The 20,621-nt window shown below is 35.3% G+C and overlaps 1 protein-coding gene across 2 annotated transcripts; it reads right to left on the bottom strand.

The window, feature by feature from the left end:
• Positions 1 to 1,437: 1,437 nt before the first annotated feature.
• Positions 1,438 to 19,349, bottom strand: MS3_00008523 (uncharacterized protein). 2 transcript variants are annotated; one of them, XM_051216851.1, is made up of 4 exons: positions 19,028 to 19,349; positions 16,987 to 17,136; positions 1,578 to 1,720; positions 1,438 to 1,541 (listed from the first exon to the last, which is right to left on the bottom strand). In XM_051216851.1, exons 1-3 carry the CDS (start codon positions 19,299 to 19,301, stop codon positions 1,692 to 1,694), a joined length of 453 nt encoding a protein of 150 aa, XP_051072982.1. In that variant the 5' UTR covers positions 19,302 to 19,349; the 3' UTR covers positions 1,438 to 1,541; positions 1,578 to 1,691. The 2 variants fall into 2 exon arrangements, with proteins under 2 accessions (XP_051072982.1, XP_051072981.1); XM_051216852.1 differs by lacking the exons at positions 1,438 to 1,541; positions 1,578 to 1,720 and adding an exon at positions 13,727 to 14,550.
• Between the last annotated feature and the right edge of the window lie 1,272 nt (positions 19,350 to 20,621).

Here is a 20,621-nt window from a genome sequence, read left to right as displayed (position 1 = left end):
CTAATTTATTTCTTTAATAAGTTACACGTAATATGGTAGTGATATGAACTCACTGTAATAACTTAGCCTATGATAAAAAACGATAAAGAAACTGCAGTCACTCTTATATCAATCTGCTTTTAATGAGTATACTGATTCAAATCAGTCTGCTTGCAAATAGGAAAAAAATTATCTTGGATGCTGTTGTAGTCATGTGTCATAAGGTAGCGTTCATTTTGAAGAAAAGTGATAATTATGTTTGGTGTTTATTTGTAGACTGTACGTCTAGCTCTGACCATATTTTCAAGATCACTGTCATTAATACGGTACTATGCACATACCATGCTTTTCACAGGTTGTAGTAGCTGACTTGATCTTAAACTAACATTCATGAACTCGGTGTAAATTACAGCTGTGTGAATTCTTTGCTTAAAAACATGTGATTTGTTCATTTGCTTATTCCACATTTTTGACTTAAGCCATTATTATTCTTTTCATTTAGAATGCAACAGGAGTGAGCCTTCACAGATATTACAAACTGTTTCGTTGTTAGAACTATGGCCCAATGAAACTGTTTACGGAAGACTTAACTAACAACAGCTTTTCCCAAAGCTCATTAAAAGCATGCTGGACGTTCACTTTCGTCTCATAACCACTTTCAATATTTATTAGTTACTTCTTTTACCCTTTCGTTCAAAAAAATAACAAAGACTATAGCTTAACATTACCAATGCGAGTTTTAAATGGAAACCTGGTGTAAATCTTTGTTTGATATTACATTGTTAATGAAAATTCCGGAATAAATTTGTAGGTCTGATGCCATTTCGTTTTATCAGTTTAACCGTTGTAAGAAATTTGTGAAACATGAGCCTCTCAGCACCTAGTTCATATGTAAAAATTTAAGTGATCTAGTACACATGTTGGTTATTTTCTCGGAAAACTTACACACCCGAGCATTCTTGCAACCAATTCTAGCCACCATGACGTCTCACGGCAGTTGATGAATGGATGAGCGTTACACATATCCTAACTGTCCACGCATCTAATTTCATAGTTGCTTACTCAAATGCCCTATGATATGCAACCAATGCCTCTACTCACACTAATGGAATACTCAAGGGTACCCCGTATGGCGCCGTACATCGGTCTACGCACTCTCTTAGCTTTTTAGTGAGAATATTACTACAGTCCTACTAAGCATTCCATGACCCCCCTTGTCTCGATCAAAACAAATTAGTCTGTATTTGCTGTATACAACAATTTTATTTTTCAAAAGTGAGACATAACAGTCAAAAATTTGAGTAAAATGACAATATACAGCAGATGCACATGGCGCGACATGTTTTCATCGATTACCTGAAATAGAGAATACGAATATTAGCTTAACAGGTGCATTTAGAAGTGAGCATAGTAACAGTTAATTACCCTTGTACTCCCTGCTCATGGCCCTGCGGCTTCCTTGTACGGCCAAAACAACAAACATACATTACACACTATTAGCAGATTTCCGGCTTTTTAATGTTAAGCTTGCTTTCACGTACGACGTATTGAGTACAGCCCATCTATTACTGTTATATGGTATATTTTTAAAAACAAACCCTCCAAAATAGATTAGTAGCATCTCTGACTTCGTCCATGGTTGTCAAGTCCCTGGGTCCTTTCGAAAGCATTACTGATATCACCTATTATTGAGCAATCAGTATTCGTTTGACTCATTGATGGGATAGGGTTGTCCATAATACTGAAGAAAATAACAAACAGGAGATCGTTTTCTTTTACTGCTCTCGATAACATCATAAATAAAAATTAGAAATGAACATGCGGATAGTTAGAATCCCAGGCGGCAGCAACACTTATTTTAGCTAGAAAAAAACAACTTTAATTTTCAAAATCTACAACATAATAGTCAAAACTAAACGGACTAACATTTTATAACATAAAACAAGCGAGCTTGTCTGAAGATAAACTTTGACTTGAGTAGCCGCAGGAAAAACCGAGAAAACAAGGCTTATTCAATGAAAATTTACAACAATCAGAGTATCACATTAACTGCGGAATTTCAGCACACTGAAATATCCAATTATGCAGCTACACAAAAGATATACACAATTAGATATCCAAATTATTAGTTCAAAAAGTGGCCGGGTTTGTTAGTCATATTAGTCGTCTCAACAGTGACGATCATATTTTGTTTTATATTACAAACTAACTTGGATTCACGTGGTAGAATTTTAAACGATATAGTTTGCCATAAACCTGACCACCTTTGGATTATTGATTTGACCTAGAATTATAGAACCTCCTGAGTACTCACTGAAAACAATATTCTTCACTTATATGTCTGTGTTTCTGTGATAAACCTAGTGGGTAAGTTATATAAATTCGAGTGATTACTATAAGCTCTATAGTGATCCAATACTAAACTATTTGAATTTTAGATAGTGAGTTTAATTTTCACTTTTGTTGTTTTTGGTAGAATAGTAAATAGAATAGATTGTCAGTAACAGATTACCCAGACAGTTCTAGAAGCTGGGATAATGACAAGAGAAAACATAACTAGGGTATCAAGCAATCATTTAGAATCCCCTTATATTTAACCATGAAAGGGGTTAAATTCCTGACGAAAAGAACAATATTATGAATTTATTGTAGCAGTGAATGTTTCGTTTTCCCGGAAAACTACATCTTAGAGAAATGTAGTTTTGTCCCTTCCAAAACAAGCTATTTATATAATCGACAACAAACTTCAGCAAGACTATAATTGATGAAAGAACAAGTGAAATTAAGGATACATGTCTTGGATTTTGCTACGAATTTCATTCATCAACATAGTTAAGTAGAATTTCGGCATTATAACTTATGTCGTTTCTTGGTGTTTAACTAGTTGTTGCAGCCTATACATATATTCTTCTTACTAGCTTAAATGGCATTTGCTTAAATCTCTCAATGACTCATTTGTTTTCCTACAAATATGTTATTTTTAAAATTGATCAACTCGTTCCCCCTTATTCAGTCGTTCGCTTCCATTCGGATTGGCGTTTCTGAGCGTATTCGCCCTTCGTGATCTGCGCAGTACAATAATAAACTGTAGTCAACTCTTCGTATCGTCTTCTGAAATTCATACATTATTAGGAATTAAGTAATCACGGTTATCAGGACGAGTGATGTACGAAGCCTTAGGAATTATCTCGAAGATATTCCACTACAACTTGACTAATGAGTAATTCGAATGATAAGTTAAAGTAATTTCTTTAATTTCAAATGACCATCTACAATCAATTAACATAAGTCAAACAGACATCCTATTTCACTTTAATTTCGAAATGATGAGGATTCATGGCTAAAATCAGTATTCTTCAGGGATCTTGATCTTTCAAACCTGCATAGTTGATTAACAAAGCCTTTATTTTGAACAATGAGAACTGGAGGGTACATGAAGGTAATCAATCACAAATAAAATAATCGGAATAGGCCTATTTGGTCTTTATGTAATCATTGTAAAGATAACTCATACTTCAAGTACACATTGTTGTCCATAAAAACAATCAAAACTTCGTAATCAAATTATTGAATTCAGAGAACATAACAGCAAACACTAATTTCCTAATGTATTTATGAAGATACTAAAGTGATCAAACGAAGCTATTTAAAATGTTAAAAGTAACAAGATTACTGAAGAAGAAATAACATTAACTTTGGGACCAGTTTAAGGAAATATATATACATTAATGATGAACGTAGATGTATCCTAATCATCTAATCAAATCGAACGATTGAAGTTTACTTTATTTTGTAGCTAAGTAGGTACATCTTCAACCACCCTTGATCGTAAACTACGACTATTTATTCTAATGAGTATCTGCGTTTACAAACTGCAATATCAGTATGGGGTTGTGGAAATTAAGTATTTGATTAAGATAATAAACCGACTGATGTTAGAACACCATTGAAAACCTGAAAGCACAGGAAGGCCGTTTCGTCACAGTATGGGACTCATCAATAGTGCGCATCCACGATCCCGGATGCGGAATTTGAACTCTTGGGCCTTCGGTTTCGCACGCAATTTCGTGGATTGGTTGAAGTTAGACATTTATACCGTTAGATGTTGGCTCAGTGGTCTACAGGCTGAGTTCACGCGCAAGACGAAGGTCTTTGGTTCGAATCCCCTATTCGGGATTGGGGATGCGCACTATTAAGAAGCAGCATACTATGACGAAACGGCTGTCCAGTGCTTCCAGGTTTTCAATGGTGGTCTAACATCAATCGGTTCATGATCTCAGTCAAAAACCTAGCAAGTTTTTCATTCGATTTCGCGATCTTAACAACCCCATAAGAAAATCATATTTGCAAAGTAATTTGATGGAATTCATTTGCAATATGTTATATACTTCAGTTAGTTCTTATGTGGGATAAGAATATATATAACTGTCCTTTAGTTGTTTTCAAAATAAGTGAATGGACGATGTGGTAATATTAGCAATAAACTAGTCAATCTTACACAAACATTTGATGAAAGCCAATGAATTGTTTGGGAGACCTGATAAGAATTTATTGATAGAACTAATCACTAGATCTAGAAAATAGTAACAAAATGTTATAGGAAAATAGGAACCCACTGTGTATTAGGAAGCATTTCGTTTTCAATCTTTCATAAATTTCTAATCACGTGATTGGCAAGCTATCTGCATTTCAGTGTATTCAGGTTTTAAGCAATCATTTCATAAATATTAATATAGAATGAGGTAGTAACTCTCAGATGACAGAGAAAAAGACTGCATTTACATTAATGAAAGCCTCAAGTTGAAAATACGAACATCAAAATTCTCAACTAAGTGGTTGAATAATGTTGTGTACACTGTGAAACTTGATTCAATCACTTATTGGATCATGAATATCAACTTCTAAGAATTACTGAGCTGGTAAAAAGCAGCTATACATGTCATAGTGTCAGTGGTTATCTAAGTGACCACAGATCATGGAGAAGATAACCTACGAAAATCCACTTCTGAAAATATATTCATTAGTATCTTTAATCTTTGGTTAGTACGTAAATCCATAATTCGCTAATCGATTTTTCCACTTTTTCGATGTGTCTGGAATCTAGTCTATTTTGATCTAGTTTAGTGTATCAGTTGGTATGATTCATATATGTTAGGTGGTTGGAGACAGTCAAGAGTATAACCTAGACTTTGCTTTCCTGCTAGTCAGGGCTTATCAGCAACGTCTACCTAGAATCAAGGGGAAATTGATGCTCCCTGATAGAATTGCACCTGAATCACTCAGTTTAATAGTCTGAGACGGTGCTATTGAGTTATTTTGATAGCAAATAACCGTCTGAAGGGATATGACGGACAGATATATGTTGTAAACATTTCAAACTTGAATTAAAAATTTATTCCATTAAAGACTATTTTGATAGCTCTGAACTTTCTGGAGATTAGAATAGACTTTTTCAAATATGTTTTTGTTTAAGTCTGTTGAAAAATGCCTTTAAACATAGTAGTGAATTATATAAAACCCAACAATTGCTTCTATTTGATGTATACATGTGTGTATAAGCACTGGACGGCCGTTTCGTCGTAGTATGGTACTCCTCAATGGCGCGCATCCATGATCCCAAACGGCGGACTCGAGCCCAGGACCTTCGGTCTCGTATGTGAACGCTTAGACTTTAGTCCACTGACGGTGTTAATGTCTAACTTTAATTAATTCACGAGATTGCGCAACCATCTATTGTCTTTGGTGGGTTAATACCTCACACCTGACACGGATTAGCTTCACTAGTCATGGCTCCTTACTAGAAACCCAAGAATTACCTCTCGACTACATGATCCAGTGCTTCTAGGTTTTCAATGGTGGTCTAACACTGGATGACTTTTAGCTGGTCGTACGGGTTAACTCATTATTGGTTTAGTACATTGTTAAGGTCATATAAGTTGTGTTTTGATTAGCCATTTCATCAAATTATATCAAAGCCTACTATTATTTCCTTATACTTTTGTATATCAACTAATAATAGACATGATATTAAATTCAAGTTGACTTAAATGAACTAGTCAAACTTTAATTGAATTTAGAGAATTTGATTTACCTGCCTATAAAGTACAAAAATCATTTTCATATGGAGTTTATTTTGTTGTCTAAATTATTCATTCAGATTTCATACAAGTTAATAAATATTTTTTGTTATAATCTAAATGATGTTTCAACTTTATGAAGGACGAAACTGATGGGATGTATTGATAAGTCTTGCGGATTCAACGCTATATCCGTCTCCTAAGTTATTCTGTAACCCACAAGCTAGAACTATACAGCCACTTGAACACAAGAGAGAAGACTCAAAGTATGCGAGAAGTAGTTTATTCCAAGGTTCATTTTAATACAGGGTTTTTATAATATTTTAAATGTCCTTGGGTTGCTAGAAGATTCTGGAATGCTACTAAACATAGTAGCAGTGTAGCAGCCAGCCAACCAGAGCCTCTGCATGTGACGTTTCGCTTCCTTGATATCTTGGACTAAGACTTCAAGTGAACGCTGATTGGATGAAACGCTTCTTAGTATTTCCTGATGCTTGCTTGTCTTTCGCAAGCAATTTTCTGGATCACCTCAACATGTATCTTCGTTAGATATGGGTCAATAAATCAGAATGTTATTTGCTTTTTGCTTAGAATTATGTTACTTTATAGTTTGAAACTGCTGTTAGGGCAGTCAGTATAAAACATTTTATTATTTTTCCAGTGATTTTCCAGTGATTAGAATTGTCTGTAAAGATATCTCTTCGACATGGTGGGTAAAATTTTATAGATCTGGTAAGTGCAATCTCTGGACCGGACAGAAATAGACTCACTGGAACAATAATAAAAGCTTTCGTTTTAACCATCTAGTTCTCAGAACATAACAATGTGAAGAATTGTCGTTGTGAATGATACTTCTTCGTAATCACACCACATGTGTGATTTTTCGACGTGACTGCGGGTAAAAGAGACATTTGGTACTGGTGAGAAGCGACTGTACTTATTATTTACTTTTGTCATTCGGTTCCATCGATTCGTTATTATCATATTGATCCATGCGATCATATCACAAAACAATACAATTTAATAGCTAGTAAACTTATGTAGAATCGGATTATATACAAATTAAATATTAAAGCCGAACCAATGTCACATTACCAAGTAACCAGAATTCTTGTGTTTGCCATACTGTTTGTAGACTTTGTAACTAACAATAATGCAGCACAGTTTTAGCAGGAGACTCTTGAAAAAAGTATATTCAACACTTTCACAGGATCGGACCCAAGGCCTTCAAGCCCAATAAAAAGACCTTTAACATAAGATTACTCATTTGGATTTCGGCGCTTTACATTTCTAGCTTCCATCGAGAAGTAACGTATCCGAAATTTTCAGTAAAGCTTTGTCTTATTGTTGGTTTGATGTCAAGGTAACCAAATATGAGGATACAAAAAGAGGGGAACTCATAAAGATCCACGTTGTGTGGTCACAAGCTTCTTTATGAACAGATTTGCATCACTTGATATTGCTTAACTAGCTTGTCTATATGCCTCAATATTACCAATACTAATGATCAGATTTAATTTATCAAAAATTAACAGATCACTTTAATTTGTATTCGATAAATTAGGATCAATTAACTAAGTCTACCTGTGTTTACAATATGCTTGTTAGATCTATCGAAACGTCCAAGTCACCCGATTGAGATACGCGCAAAACCGAAGTTCCTAAAACAACGATTTCTCTACAATAGAGGTTCTTTATTGAATAATACACAAAATTTAGTTACAAACCTCAACTTTTGAGGTGTCTGGGGCGTTTGGACGCGTCCTTCAAGTATGAAATAAAAAGGCTTCCTGTGATAGTAACATAAGGAATAATTAGAACATACGATAGTACAAAGGACAGCTGATAGCTGTGCCTAAATTTGATAACAGTTTATGAACAATCGAAACCCGAACCAAGGGCAAAACAATATGGAAACTGTTGCGTTTAAACATATGCACATAACTGTGGATAACCGCTACAGCGATTAATGATGAATACAATGCTAAGTACAATAAACGTTATAAGTATGTGTGGACATTTCAGAACATTACACTACAACTTGCGTCACAACACAAGTGTAAACATTGTTGGGAATACAACTGCTTACTGAATATAAGTGAGTAGTATAAGACAATATACAAAAGAGTGGTAAGGGAGCGAGTAGGAACAATGTAAGACAAACTTAACAATGCTAAATTTCTTTCATGAAACTAAAATTCTTCATGAATCATTTCATATAATCTAAAATTTAACAAGTATACTACTTAGTCACAAATATCAATTCGGCGAGACTATAATTTATGAACGAACCAATCAGGTATAAGATAACAAGCTTCGGATTTTGGCGCGAAATTCACCCATTCATTTGGCTAAATGGACTTTTGGCAGTTCGTAATGAAAACCCTAAATCTAAGTCCTAACCTTAATCATCAACGGTAATTCATAATTTGAATTCCTTACACTAATTTATAGCCCTCATTTTGTCCTAGTTATTAGGTGAACACTCTCAAGGTCAGTCCAGCGTCGCTCAAATGTCGTCCATAAATTATAGTCCCACCGTTAATTCTAGCAGAATATACTCTTACTTAACATGTAGCTAAAAAACAGTAAATAAAAAGTACTATAAGTCGTATACTTTAAATAGGATGATATTTATTGTATCCCAGTCGTTTTTTTGGATTATCACAATGCTATCTGATCAATTATTATCAGATCTCAATTTTAAATAAGACCGTCAACCCTCATTGAGATCCACTTACATATGGTTTACTGATCCAGATAATTAATACATATTTAATAAAACGATTTGATAAGCACAAAACAGTAATCTCAGCTGATGAACATAAGCATCAAAGAGCAATTAGTGAGTAACGACAGTGTTATGTTAATACATATTTTAATACTTTCAGTATAAGCACATACAAGTTATAATTGAGAAAGGTTTCAGCACCTCTTAGTGAATAAATTACTCATCAGTGTTTTTCTAGAAAACCTTGTACATCACCAACGTAGATGATCTGTGTTGAATGATTGGGAGCCAACTTGAGTTAGACGGGAATGGTGTGACCAACAGCTAACGTCAAAACCACACCTCGAGGTCAGCACCTAACGTGGATTACCCCTTCCGTCATATCGAGGTACTATGGATGCTTTGAAGGCCGTACAACACAAAGGACGTTATTGCGGGAATATTTTAATAAGAATGAGTACAGAGAAGATAGTGAGACCACCATCGCATGAGCCAGTTCATGGCATACGATCAACTGATGCGCGCTTGTTGTCCTTGATTTTGACAGGGGTCGATCGTCTAATCGATACTAGTGACCCAAATGCCGGATGATTTGGCTAGGGCTCAGTGACATTTCACTGACCATACAACCTATTCTCGTCTTCTATGTACTTAAATAACAACTGCCATTATATTACATAAAGTGTGATTTATAACACTATAATTGAAAAATTGGTTTGCTTTGATTACATACTCTCTGAAAAGAGTTTGTACTTCCTAAATCCCATCAGAACAATGAAATATTTTAATCGGTGCCATTTATTCCAAAGTTTACGATTCAATATTCATTCATCATTCTAATGATGTCGAAACAGATTGTGTGATAGATTAACTACAGTTGTTTAACGATTGAAATCCAATAGGCTCTTAACAGCTGTTTCATCTTCGTTTGGGACGTTTTGTTACTTTATACCTATTTTACTGCACAAAGCACAAACTGCTTCAAGTAGTCATATAAGACAGTTGTACTTGAATCTTACTGTTGAGTTTTACATTGAGACCAAAAATCAAATGATATTTCAATATCCAAATACGCCAAATGACTATTATTTCCACTCGTTATTTGCTAGATTTTAGAATTGTATATATTCTACATTTCAGTTAAATGTCTGTTTGATACACTATACTACTCAGATTTAGGCCAAATGACAATTGAGAGATGATGACGGGCATACGCTATTGATCAAGATTTGGCCAAAGCTTCAGAGGAAGTAGACATTTGGTTAATAATGTGGCTTCATTTACTGAAGAACAAGTATCTCTATTTATGAAATGTGAGTATATTTTATGTTTGATCTAGTCAATAAAAGCTTTCTTCTCACTCTTGGTTTCTTCACTCAAGTAGCTGGACGGAATCACTTATAAGAAGCTTGCACTTCAGCACCAGACTCAGACGACACCACGACATGCTTATATTCAAATATCTTTTTCCATATAACAGTTAATTAATGATTCCATAAATAACAAAATGTTTTTGATGTGATTAATAATCTTTCTTTATATGTTTACGAATTCATGTTTCAACACTGAACAAAAACAAAAAGATAACAATCAATAGTGTTATAAGCAGAGACGGATGGTGGTAATTTTAAAGTTTCCGCTCCAGATACACGTGTCCAGAGAGAGTAAGTTTAGAAAACGTACTAAATGTCAACAACAGTGAATTCTAGGCCATTAACAATATCTTCATACTTGTAAATTTGCTAGTGGTTATCTGAATTCAGTAGCTCGTTGAAAAAGAGGTTGCTATTTGAAGTAAAAGATACTAGGTTCGAAACTTAGTGTGTACATCAACGCTAACCTGGTAGTTTGTTCAGCTGACAGTGTGTCATGAATTCCATTCATAGCAGTAACACAAAAATATACCAATTGATTTTTACTCTTTTTAAATTGTAGTTAATTTGACTAATTTTTGATGCTGGTTCATCAAAACAACAAAATCTCCCCTAAAGCTCATTGTTTCCATGCCTACCAATCGATATGGAAAGAAAAATAAGTTGCGTTCTAATTACTTTCCTCCCGTCAAAATACTCAAAAATACTTTCGCTTCTTACTTGAATGGAAATAAGTAAAATTACTATGCAAACAACCTCAGCACCAGTAGGTCTCAACATACACAAAGGGAAAAGCAAGATTCTTCGATACAACACAGCATGCAACAATCCAATCACAATTGACGGAGAAGATTTGAAAGATGTTAAAACCTTTACACATTTGGACAGCATCATTGATGAACAGGGTGGATCTGATGCAGATGTGAAGGCACGAATCGGCAAAACAAGAGCAGCATATCTACAATTGAACAACATCTGGAACTCAAAACAACTGTCAACCAACACCAAGGTCAGGATTTTCATTACAAATGTCAAATCAGTTCTACTAAATGGGGCAGAAACCTGGAGAACTACGAAATCCATCATCCAGAAGATACAAGTGTTTATTAATAGCTGCTACACAAAATACTTCGGATCTGTTGGCCGTACACTATCAGCAACAACCTACTATAGGAGAGAACAAACCAGATTCCAGTACAGGAGGAAATCAGGAGAAAGTACTGGAATTGGATAAGACACACATTGAGGAAATCGCTCAACTGCGTCACAAGGCAAACCCTCACTTGGACTCCTCAAGGCCAAAGGAGAAGTGGAAGACCAAAGAACACATTACGCCGAGAAATGGGGACAGACATGAAAAGAACGAACAACAATTGGATAGAAGTAGAAAGGAAGACCCAGAACAGAGTGGGCTGGAGAATGCTATTTGGCGGCCTATGCTCCGTTGGGAGTAACAGGCGTAAGCAAGTAAATAATTAAGTGAGAAGCAGTTACCAGTGGGGTTCAACCGGGTCTGTTCTGAGATAGAAACTCACTTAAGACAATGGTGGATATGTCGCTCAATTTCATGGATTAGTTGAAGTTAGACATTAACACCATCGGATGCCGGACGGCTCAATGGTCTAGAGGTTAAGCGCTCGCACGCGAGACTGATAGATCCTGGGTTCGAATCTCGCGGGGCGGGGTCGTTCATGAGCGATGATGAGGAGTCATACAGTAAGACGAAACGGCTGTCCACTGCTACCAGGTTTTCCATGGTTGTCCAGATTCAATTCACTCATGATCTCAACTATTGAAATAAATAACTCATGAACATAACATGTTGAATGAACACTTTATATGTGAGTGGCCATTATAATTTGCATTCGAGAGCCAGGATATTATTCATACATTTTTAGAATAGTAAAAGAACCAACTAATATTTCTATATACTTGAACTTTGATGGATTTTCATTATTCTCCCTACAACTGAAGTCACAGGATTTTCTAAAATAACTTAAGCAATTAAAAATTGAAAAGATATCTCTATTCGAAAGTCACATTTAATAGCCTCCACATTTAGTTATATATTTAAGTAGAATTAATTCATTGTTGTCCTGAAACTATACTTTGACCACACTTATTAAGGTTTATTGAAGTTCAAAAATTATTTGCTTAACAATTCGTCTGGTGTAACTTCAAGCTAAATACCATTAGTATGATTAATGATTCTTAGTTTTTTGATCAATCACCTAGAAATATGTTTGCGTTAATAAGAAAATGTGGCCGTCTAAATACTTCTGTCGTTAAAGTCAGGGGGCCCTACAACTGAAGAACTTTAAATATAAACCCCTTATAATCTCCGCTTATACTGCAGAGGTGTAGTGAACGAGAACACAAGTGCGAACAATAGAATGCATTTGAACACAAAATTACAGAATCTCTTAGTAAAATCTGAGAACAACACAGTAAATGCTTCATTTACAAAATGTCAATCACTTGTCTCAGACTTCACTGTTCCATTGTTTCCACTCCAATCATTCTCTGTTCTCGCTCTCTTCTCTTCGATCTTCTTAACCTTCTACCTCCAGGCATTTCACCTTTGATCGATGATACATACTACATATATCTGTCGACATCAGTAGTACGCACTTCAATGGGAATATTTGACCAACAAAATATGGTATTTAGATTTCAGCCTTTTTCTGTGAAAGGAAGTTATCTCTGAACTCTCAATACACACACTATCTAATCAGGATCAAGACAGCAACACTAGACTTTAGAACGTAATTCTATATAGAATTAACCTTATGGAAAGCTTCTAAGATGGTATGTTTATTTGAAATAAAATCGTTGGGGATGGAAAGCTATGAAATAAACACTATGTGGTGAAGCTTACTTTCACTGATGCAGATACTAAGTAAACTATAATTTAACAATAACTAATCTCCTTATAACTTTCTCAACGTTAACTTTAAACCATGTCATTACCGATACACCGAATAATGGAAAGTGAGTCGTACAGTAAAATTGCTTGAAAATACTAGAATTTTCATTAATGTGGCTCTCAGCTCGTCTCAAAAGGTTAGTTGGTCAACTTTCCCATTAGTTTTTACGAAGATTTTGCAACAACTATGAGTGCGAGTGCATTTATAATCTGATAAAAAACCCAATACAAACTGAACATTTTTAAATGAACCAGTTTTTGTACATAAAATAGTCTGCTTTTAGATAATAAAAAAAAACGAGTAAGGAGCTTGAATAAACTAATAAACCATAGAAAACAACTCCATATCTTTAGTTTTCATACCGTGGCTATTTTACTTAGTGATAATAAACAACTTAATGTACTAACTTTAATAACCGTGGAAATAAAATGCAATTGATTCTAGACTATCTTTTTAACGTCATTTAATTAGTTACATTCTGTGTAATCTCAATTCTTGAAATTTATTTTATCTAGTAAAAGCAGAAAACTCCAGTTCTACGTAATTGAGGCGATTGGTGAGAAGCGCTGAACTTCAATGGTAACTGATTCAACTGTAAGACTACAAAAAAGGCTAAAAGTTCCATTGAAAACAAAAAAACAGCTCATGATAAAATATATTTAATTTACAATTGCAAATAACCGCAAAAATGTCGAAAAATGAATCTAACATTTTATTAAAATGAATATTTGACTATACAGCTGAATCCATAGCAACATTTGATTGCAAATGTGTGGTAGAACCTAAACGTTCTGCCTGCCTTGTCATTGTGCCGTCATATCTTGATTCTGATCTTATATTTGGATTATCCAATGACTGTGTTGAGGTAGGACCATGAGCATTCTCCACATTTTGAAATAATTCACTTTCTGCAGCCCGTAAATTCGCTTCTAAAACAGCGATTCGTTGAGCCTCTAGTGATTCTCTAAGTTTAGCTGATACTGTAGCTCCCGATGTCCCAGCTACAGTACCTCCTACAGCACCTGGAGCGATTGTACCACGGCTTAAAATACTTGACTTTCCAGGTGCCATTAATGTACTAGTGGGACCAATTTGTGATCCAGGTTGATAGCTAACAAAAGTAGAAGGTACTGTTGCAAAAAGTGAAGGGACTGTTGTGGAACCTCCAATTTTTGACTCAGTAGCTGCTGCTTTACCATCATAATATGAAATATTCTTTTGTGATGCATAATATGGATTACTTCCTATGAATTTTTGTCTTAATAATCGATCTTGCATGAAACGTTTACTTTCTACTGACAAATAATGTGTCACTAATCCAAAAAGACAAAATATTGTGAAGAATCCAGCTAATACTGCGAATGCAAAACTCCACGATAACATATTTAAATCAGGTCTTGGTAGCCATTCGCGATCTTTACTCATAACTCCCATGAATATTATAACCACAACAAAACAAGCAACTAATTTAGAATTTAAAAGAAAAAAAAACATTTTTACATAAGTCAGTCAACATGTCTACAGAAAATATGCAACTGAAGTTAAGTGGAACTTAGGAAAAGGCCCCTATGTTCTAAATTAAGATTATTTAAATAGTTGAATTTTTCTCTACGTTAGAAACCACTCTAATAGGTCAGGATATTCACCAATCAGTTAGTTGGTTAGTCATGTATACAATAGAACTTAAGATAAAGTTACTATATGTTACATCAACAGAGTGAGAAGATTTCACAAAGTAAAATGCATAAGGAGAGGGAAGTAATATTATATACAATAAGAAAGTAAATTTGATGAATTCAGGTGAAAAGAAAGCAATAAGACCGATGAATGGGAAGTTGATAATGATATTAAACTAAAGATTTAGAAGGAAATATAGAAAGAATTAGACTGGTTCAAGCATTAACTACGGTTATCACACGTATTTAAACATAAACGTCTGTATTAGTTGATGCATATCAGTTGAACGTCCAATGATCCTATAGCTTAATTCCATATCTTTTTTACGCCATTTGAAACTTCTGAACCACATTTACACTAGCTACTGTTACACGTCGTAGTATGTGGTGGGTTAGTCAAGTATATCGCATTTCTCAATCACTGAAGTCAGTAATTGATGATGACCTCATCAATAAACTTCGGATCTAAACCAAAAACTTTATTCACCAAACGACTTCTTTCGTGGGCAATCCCCTTAGAACGTTTAGAACGGGAGGCGTTTCAAATGAGTTGTTTGAGATAAATAACGTGGCAAAATAAATTAGTTAGTGTGCGATACATAAAAAGAATTGTGGATGATCAAGTGAATAGAAATTTTGAATATGTTCATGTATATATATACGTGCTTTTAAATTACCAGTATCTTTTTAAGTGATATAACATCAGTCTTCCCCTACAGTATGAAAGTCCATACAGCATCACTATTAGAGTGCATCACTTTAGGTTATTACATCTCATCTCAACAAAGTTGTAATAAGTCAACAAAGTAATCAAAATAAGATGAGAAATAACATCGAAAGCGATGAAAACCTTAACATGGAAAATACAGTTGTGAGGACAAAAACATGATCAAAGAACAAAAATTAAAAGTGATTATAAACAAGATTCGGGACTACTACAGCTCCACAATGATCTATTTTACTCCATGTCATGGAACATCCACAACGATTGGTCGGGGTATCGCAACAGACTCATTCAAGATGTTTGCATCTGTCAACATTGGTCAAAATGCCAAACATTGACCTTACGAATTGAAGTCACGCCTTAGAATGCTCGCTTGTAGGTTTCTTAAAATTAGATTTATGTTACTTAGTATTTTATCTCAAAATACGTAGCAATCAAGTATACGTAAAACATATCCTAACTGGATCCAGCAATAAAGATTTATATATACAAGAAAACCATTTTATTTATTTGGCGTATTTTTGTTTATGACTGTATCACTTCAGTTAGATTGAGCACCTGTATATTTTAAAAATGGATTTGATCACAAATTGACAAAGTCTGGAGAAATATTGAAAACGTCACAGCACTGAATGGCTCTTTTGTATTAATTTCAGACTATTCATGAATGCTCATCCCCGTTCTTTCATCTAATTATTTAATGATAACTGGCTTACCCATTACTACCTTCAAGGTGACTTTCTCAAAATCCGAAAGAATTTTGGATTTCTCCTGAACACCAATGAGACACCTGGTTTACTAGGACGAATAATAGGACGATACTCTTTCATTTACAATTGACATGGACTCTACTAGATACTTATTCAGTGGCTAATTTACCACAGGTCAAGTCAATTCACATCAATAATATGTCATCAGCCTGAACAGCATGTATATTATTATGAAAAATGCGGATGATAGGGAAAATATCTATCACAAGTCCGGCTGGCTAACCATTTATCCGAAAAGTTGATCAATAACCGTTATGTTTTACTAAACAACAAAATTCTAGTGGAAGGTTTGTAATGAGTGGATGCAATCACGTCAGAAGTGAAATAGCAACTCCCTGGTGACATTGAATGACGTCTTTTCTATACAACAGCTTGACAAGAGTTGAGGATCTAGACTAATCGATTTTAACAGGGTAGTTTGAAGGTAATTTGGTCGCAGTAAACGCCGAATGTTATTGGTTCGACTACTTTCTAGATCCTAGTTTAATGGTATTGAGTAACCCATAAATCGAACAAAAAAGCTGCCCAGGCCCCCTTTGTTCTCGATGATTCCTCGGCTAATGTCAGTTTGCGACATAACGGATCTCAAAACGTGGTTTTCGAGACCAAAATTTAGGCTTGTGTTGCTCAGATCTGCGGTTCAATTATTATATTCTCAATACAGTCAGTGTGTAATAAAGTGAATAATGATACGCTTATATGATAAAAAGTAATTTCAAAAATACTTACGAGCAACAGATTGTAATCCCATCACAACAAAATGTGGTTTTCTTTCTTTAGTTCCATAAACTTCGCATAGGACAAGAATTATCATTAATAGTCCAGCTAAATTACATATTAGACTTATGATTGATAATATCTGAACAAGATAGAACCATGCTGAAATAAAATAAAATGTAGGAGTTGAATGACACCGGTTAAATAATTGATTGCACAACTTTTTAAGCTAGATCTAAGGTCTTTTGCAAGGAATTATTTAAAACAATCAGAAAATCAAGAAGACTGGTGGCCACATTGCAACGTGATCGATAGCATTAGATCTGCACTAATAAGGACTTAACACACATGACATTGATCACCACCCAGTGATCAATCAATTGTGATTACAAGTATTATTTTATAACTTTACTTTAGAATAATATCTAATTCAACACTGCTTAGCATACAAAGAATGCTTATAAATTATTTTTACAAGAGGCTAATTACAAATTGCACAGAAGCCAACTCCAAAACAAAATGACGTACGTTTGGCCTCAAAACTAGATGTGTTGCAATGAAGATCACTTATATGGAAAATGCGTATCAACAACTGCTTGTACTTTTAATTACGACTATCATTTAACTCATCAGACAACGAAATCAAAGTGACGCTCAGTTTACTACAACCAATTAAAAAAAGTCTAATTCCAGTTTCTACATTTCCCGAATTAGTTATTCGGTACAACAGCCATATCACTAGGCCTTATTAACTAAAACGGCAGGTAGGACAAACACATTTAGCAACACATTTTATATTATTGTTTCTTGTATTGCCCACAAATGCCCTGGTGTGGTCGAGGGTGGAGAGAGTCCGCTCTCCCTCTCCAAATGTTCTCACATGACCACGCGTATTCAGCCACTGCCAGGAAAGTTTTTACTCACTATCTTGCGGCGGGGTGTTGTTCACAAAATTGAGAGGACGAAAAGCGAATGTCCGGCACTTTAACCAAATTGATGGACACGGAGAGTCTACCTGGAGGAGTTGGAAAACCCTGATTCCAAAGCAATCGTGCACATGGGCTCCAGGATTCTGAGGAAACAAATGGCGTATGAACCAATTGTTGGCCACCGGTAACCATTAGACTGCATCTCCTGACGTTGCTCCAATGCCTTATGGATCAGACTTTTAGGTCGAAGGCTCCGGGTGTGGCCCCCCAAGAGAACCACCTGCCTCGGTCTGGACATTCGAGAAGTACCACAGTCCACCCACAAATCAAGTGACTTGTGTGGTGCATATATATTCAGTGCCTCTTTGTTTCAATATTTATGCGCTCAAATAAATAAATAAATAATAAATAGTTTGGAAGTATAAATTATATGAAGCAGGGTTACACAAATCTAATCACTAAGCAATAAGACCGCAAATTTTAAACATAAGAACACCATTTCTGCTGAACATACGCTCAAACTCGGGGCTACTGAAAATTTAAGGAACATTAGTCAAATACCGATTAAGACATTGAAAGTTATCGTACACTAAATAAGGAAAATTAAAATGACTAGTTTAATAAAATTTTGGTTAAGTACTTTAAAAGCAAGCGTTTCAATTAAGCCTGTGAGTTAACTATAAATTTTATCTCAATATTTCCAACTTAGTTGTAGAGATGGTCAGGGAATCTTAATACGTAAATGAATTTAGTATCGCTTTTCATTGCTTAGACTTTGTCAAACATATACGTCAATCATTATTGATTGCAAGAGTTTTCTTGGACTTTAATGTTGCTTTCTCTACACAAATACATCTTGCTGGTCGGTAATCTGTTGCCTTTTTACAGTTAAACTTCCTAATGTAAATTTGGTGTTCGTTTTGAGCAAAAACGTGAGATTGTTATACTTGAAACTACCTTTCGGAAATGAAAATTCGTGGAATAAACACTTTCAGTGTTAAATGGTTCAAAACATGCACGCTTCGTTGTTTCTTCACCAGAACTTACGTAACACTTGTCATACAATATTTAAATAATAAACAATTTGAAATCTAATATCCAAATATATACAGGAAAGCACTCACGTGGATTTAACCAGAATCTGATATACTTGTATTCTGGATAATATATATACCAACATCCTTGATACGCTTTAGATACATAGTCTTCTGGGAAGATAAACTGGTCAAAACAAACTTCCCATAAGCCAAGTCTTTGAAAACCAAGATTCGACTCAGATTTCGAAACAATCCAGAAAGGTGAAACAAATCCAATAATATTGAAAATAGCGGCAAGAAAGGAAAATGTAACAGCCATCGAAAATGAGATATGTTTACGCCTGATAGTACCTAGCTTCATGTTTCCGGATTTTACAGTTTTGAAAAGTTGCGTTAAGACTACGCAACTAATGACATCCAAAAAATGAAGTTAAACAAAATTCTAGAATTAAATGAAACTTTTGAAGAAACTGAATAATGACATATTGATGTGCATATTCAGTTTTAATGTGCTGTCTCTAAAGTGTTGACAACTTTTAATACTTTTGAGCAACAGTAAAAGTTATTTCAGAGATGCAAGTGGCTCTTAGGATCAGATTTCAGATTTGTATAGTAGGGACATAAGGTCAATGGATTGTGTTGTTCTTTTTCTAGTAGGCTTCTGCGAGTGTGTAGTCTTCTTTGAATTAGTCAATTGAAGGTGCGGTCACCAATGCTTCGGGTAACAGGTTCCAAGAATTGTTGACTCGGTGTGAAAACCTGTATGCTACGGGTATTTTTTTTATTCTTGGCTTTTCCACTCGTCTGCTGTATCCTCTGAGTTGTCCAGATCTGGTAGGGAGAAAAGGAGAAGATATATTGGGTCTAAAGTCATTTCTTAGTATTCTATACCTCGAGATCAGATCACCCCTAGATTTGCTGTAGGGCAGAATAAAGAGGTCTAGCTTTGCAACCCGCTCTTTATATGGTAAACCCCGGAGTTCTGGCTTTGCACGGTCTGGTGCTCTCTATACTTCTCCCACGATATCTGAGCCACCTCTTGAACGGAGGCTTGCAGGCTGAACATATTTCGTAAGTTTAGTTCTCACGAGGGTTCTGTATACTGTAGTAAACACAGTATCGAACTTGGCCCATAGAGTTCTAAACTACTAGGCTGCAAATTCACGGTCGTGGGTTGTGGTCCTAAGATCATGACTCAATGTCATCCCAAGATCCTTGTGAGACCGGACTACTGGTACAGGCACTCCCCCTACTCTGTACCTATTTTCCTTTGTGTCCCCAAAGTGCATGTAGACACACTTGACCGCGTCGATAAGCATCAGCCAATTTTTAAACCAGTTAATCGGAATATCTAAGTCTGCCTGAAGTGCACATGCATCTGCGTTTCCTGTCATTTTTCACCAGGCTTTCACATCATCAGCATATATTAGCATTGGGTACAGCTACAGTTGAGGGTTCCTTTACATACAGTATAAAAAGTGGGGCACCTAGGACAGAGCCTTGAAGTGTCCCACTCAGTACTGGTTTCCAGGAAGAACACTCGGAATTTGTTCTGACTTTCTGCCTGCGACCTACCAGGAAATCCTTAAGCCATTTTAAGAAAGGTCCGGCAATGCCGGGATTTTCCAGCTTCAAGGGTAGTTTACTTTTTGGCACCTTATCAAATGCTTTGTTGAAGTCT

The sequence above is a fragment of the Schistosoma haematobium genome, chromosome 1 (genome assembly GCF_000699445.3).
Source record: "Schistosoma haematobium chromosome 1, whole genome shotgun sequence".
NCBI classification, from domain to species: Eukaryota; Metazoa; Platyhelminthes; class Trematoda; order Strigeidida; family Schistosomatidae; genus Schistosoma; species Schistosoma haematobium.
This window is presented reverse-complemented; position numbering and strand designations above follow the sequence as displayed.

Bases quoted from the DNA above. Each gene is read 5' to 3' on its own strand.
- MS3_00008523 (XM_051216852.1), bottom strand. From the start codon at position 19,301: ATGAAGCTAGGTACTATCAGGCGTAAACATATCTCATTTTCGATGGCT. The intron at 17,137-19,027 runs GTGAGTGCTTTC...ATTTTATTTCAG, and splicing joins CAGATTCTGGTTAAATCCAC to CATGGTTCTATCTTGTTCAG. The intron at 14,551-16,986 runs GTAAGTATTTTT...ATTCTAAATTAG, and splicing joins GGGATTACAATCTGTTGCTC to TTGCTTGTTTTGTTGTGGTT.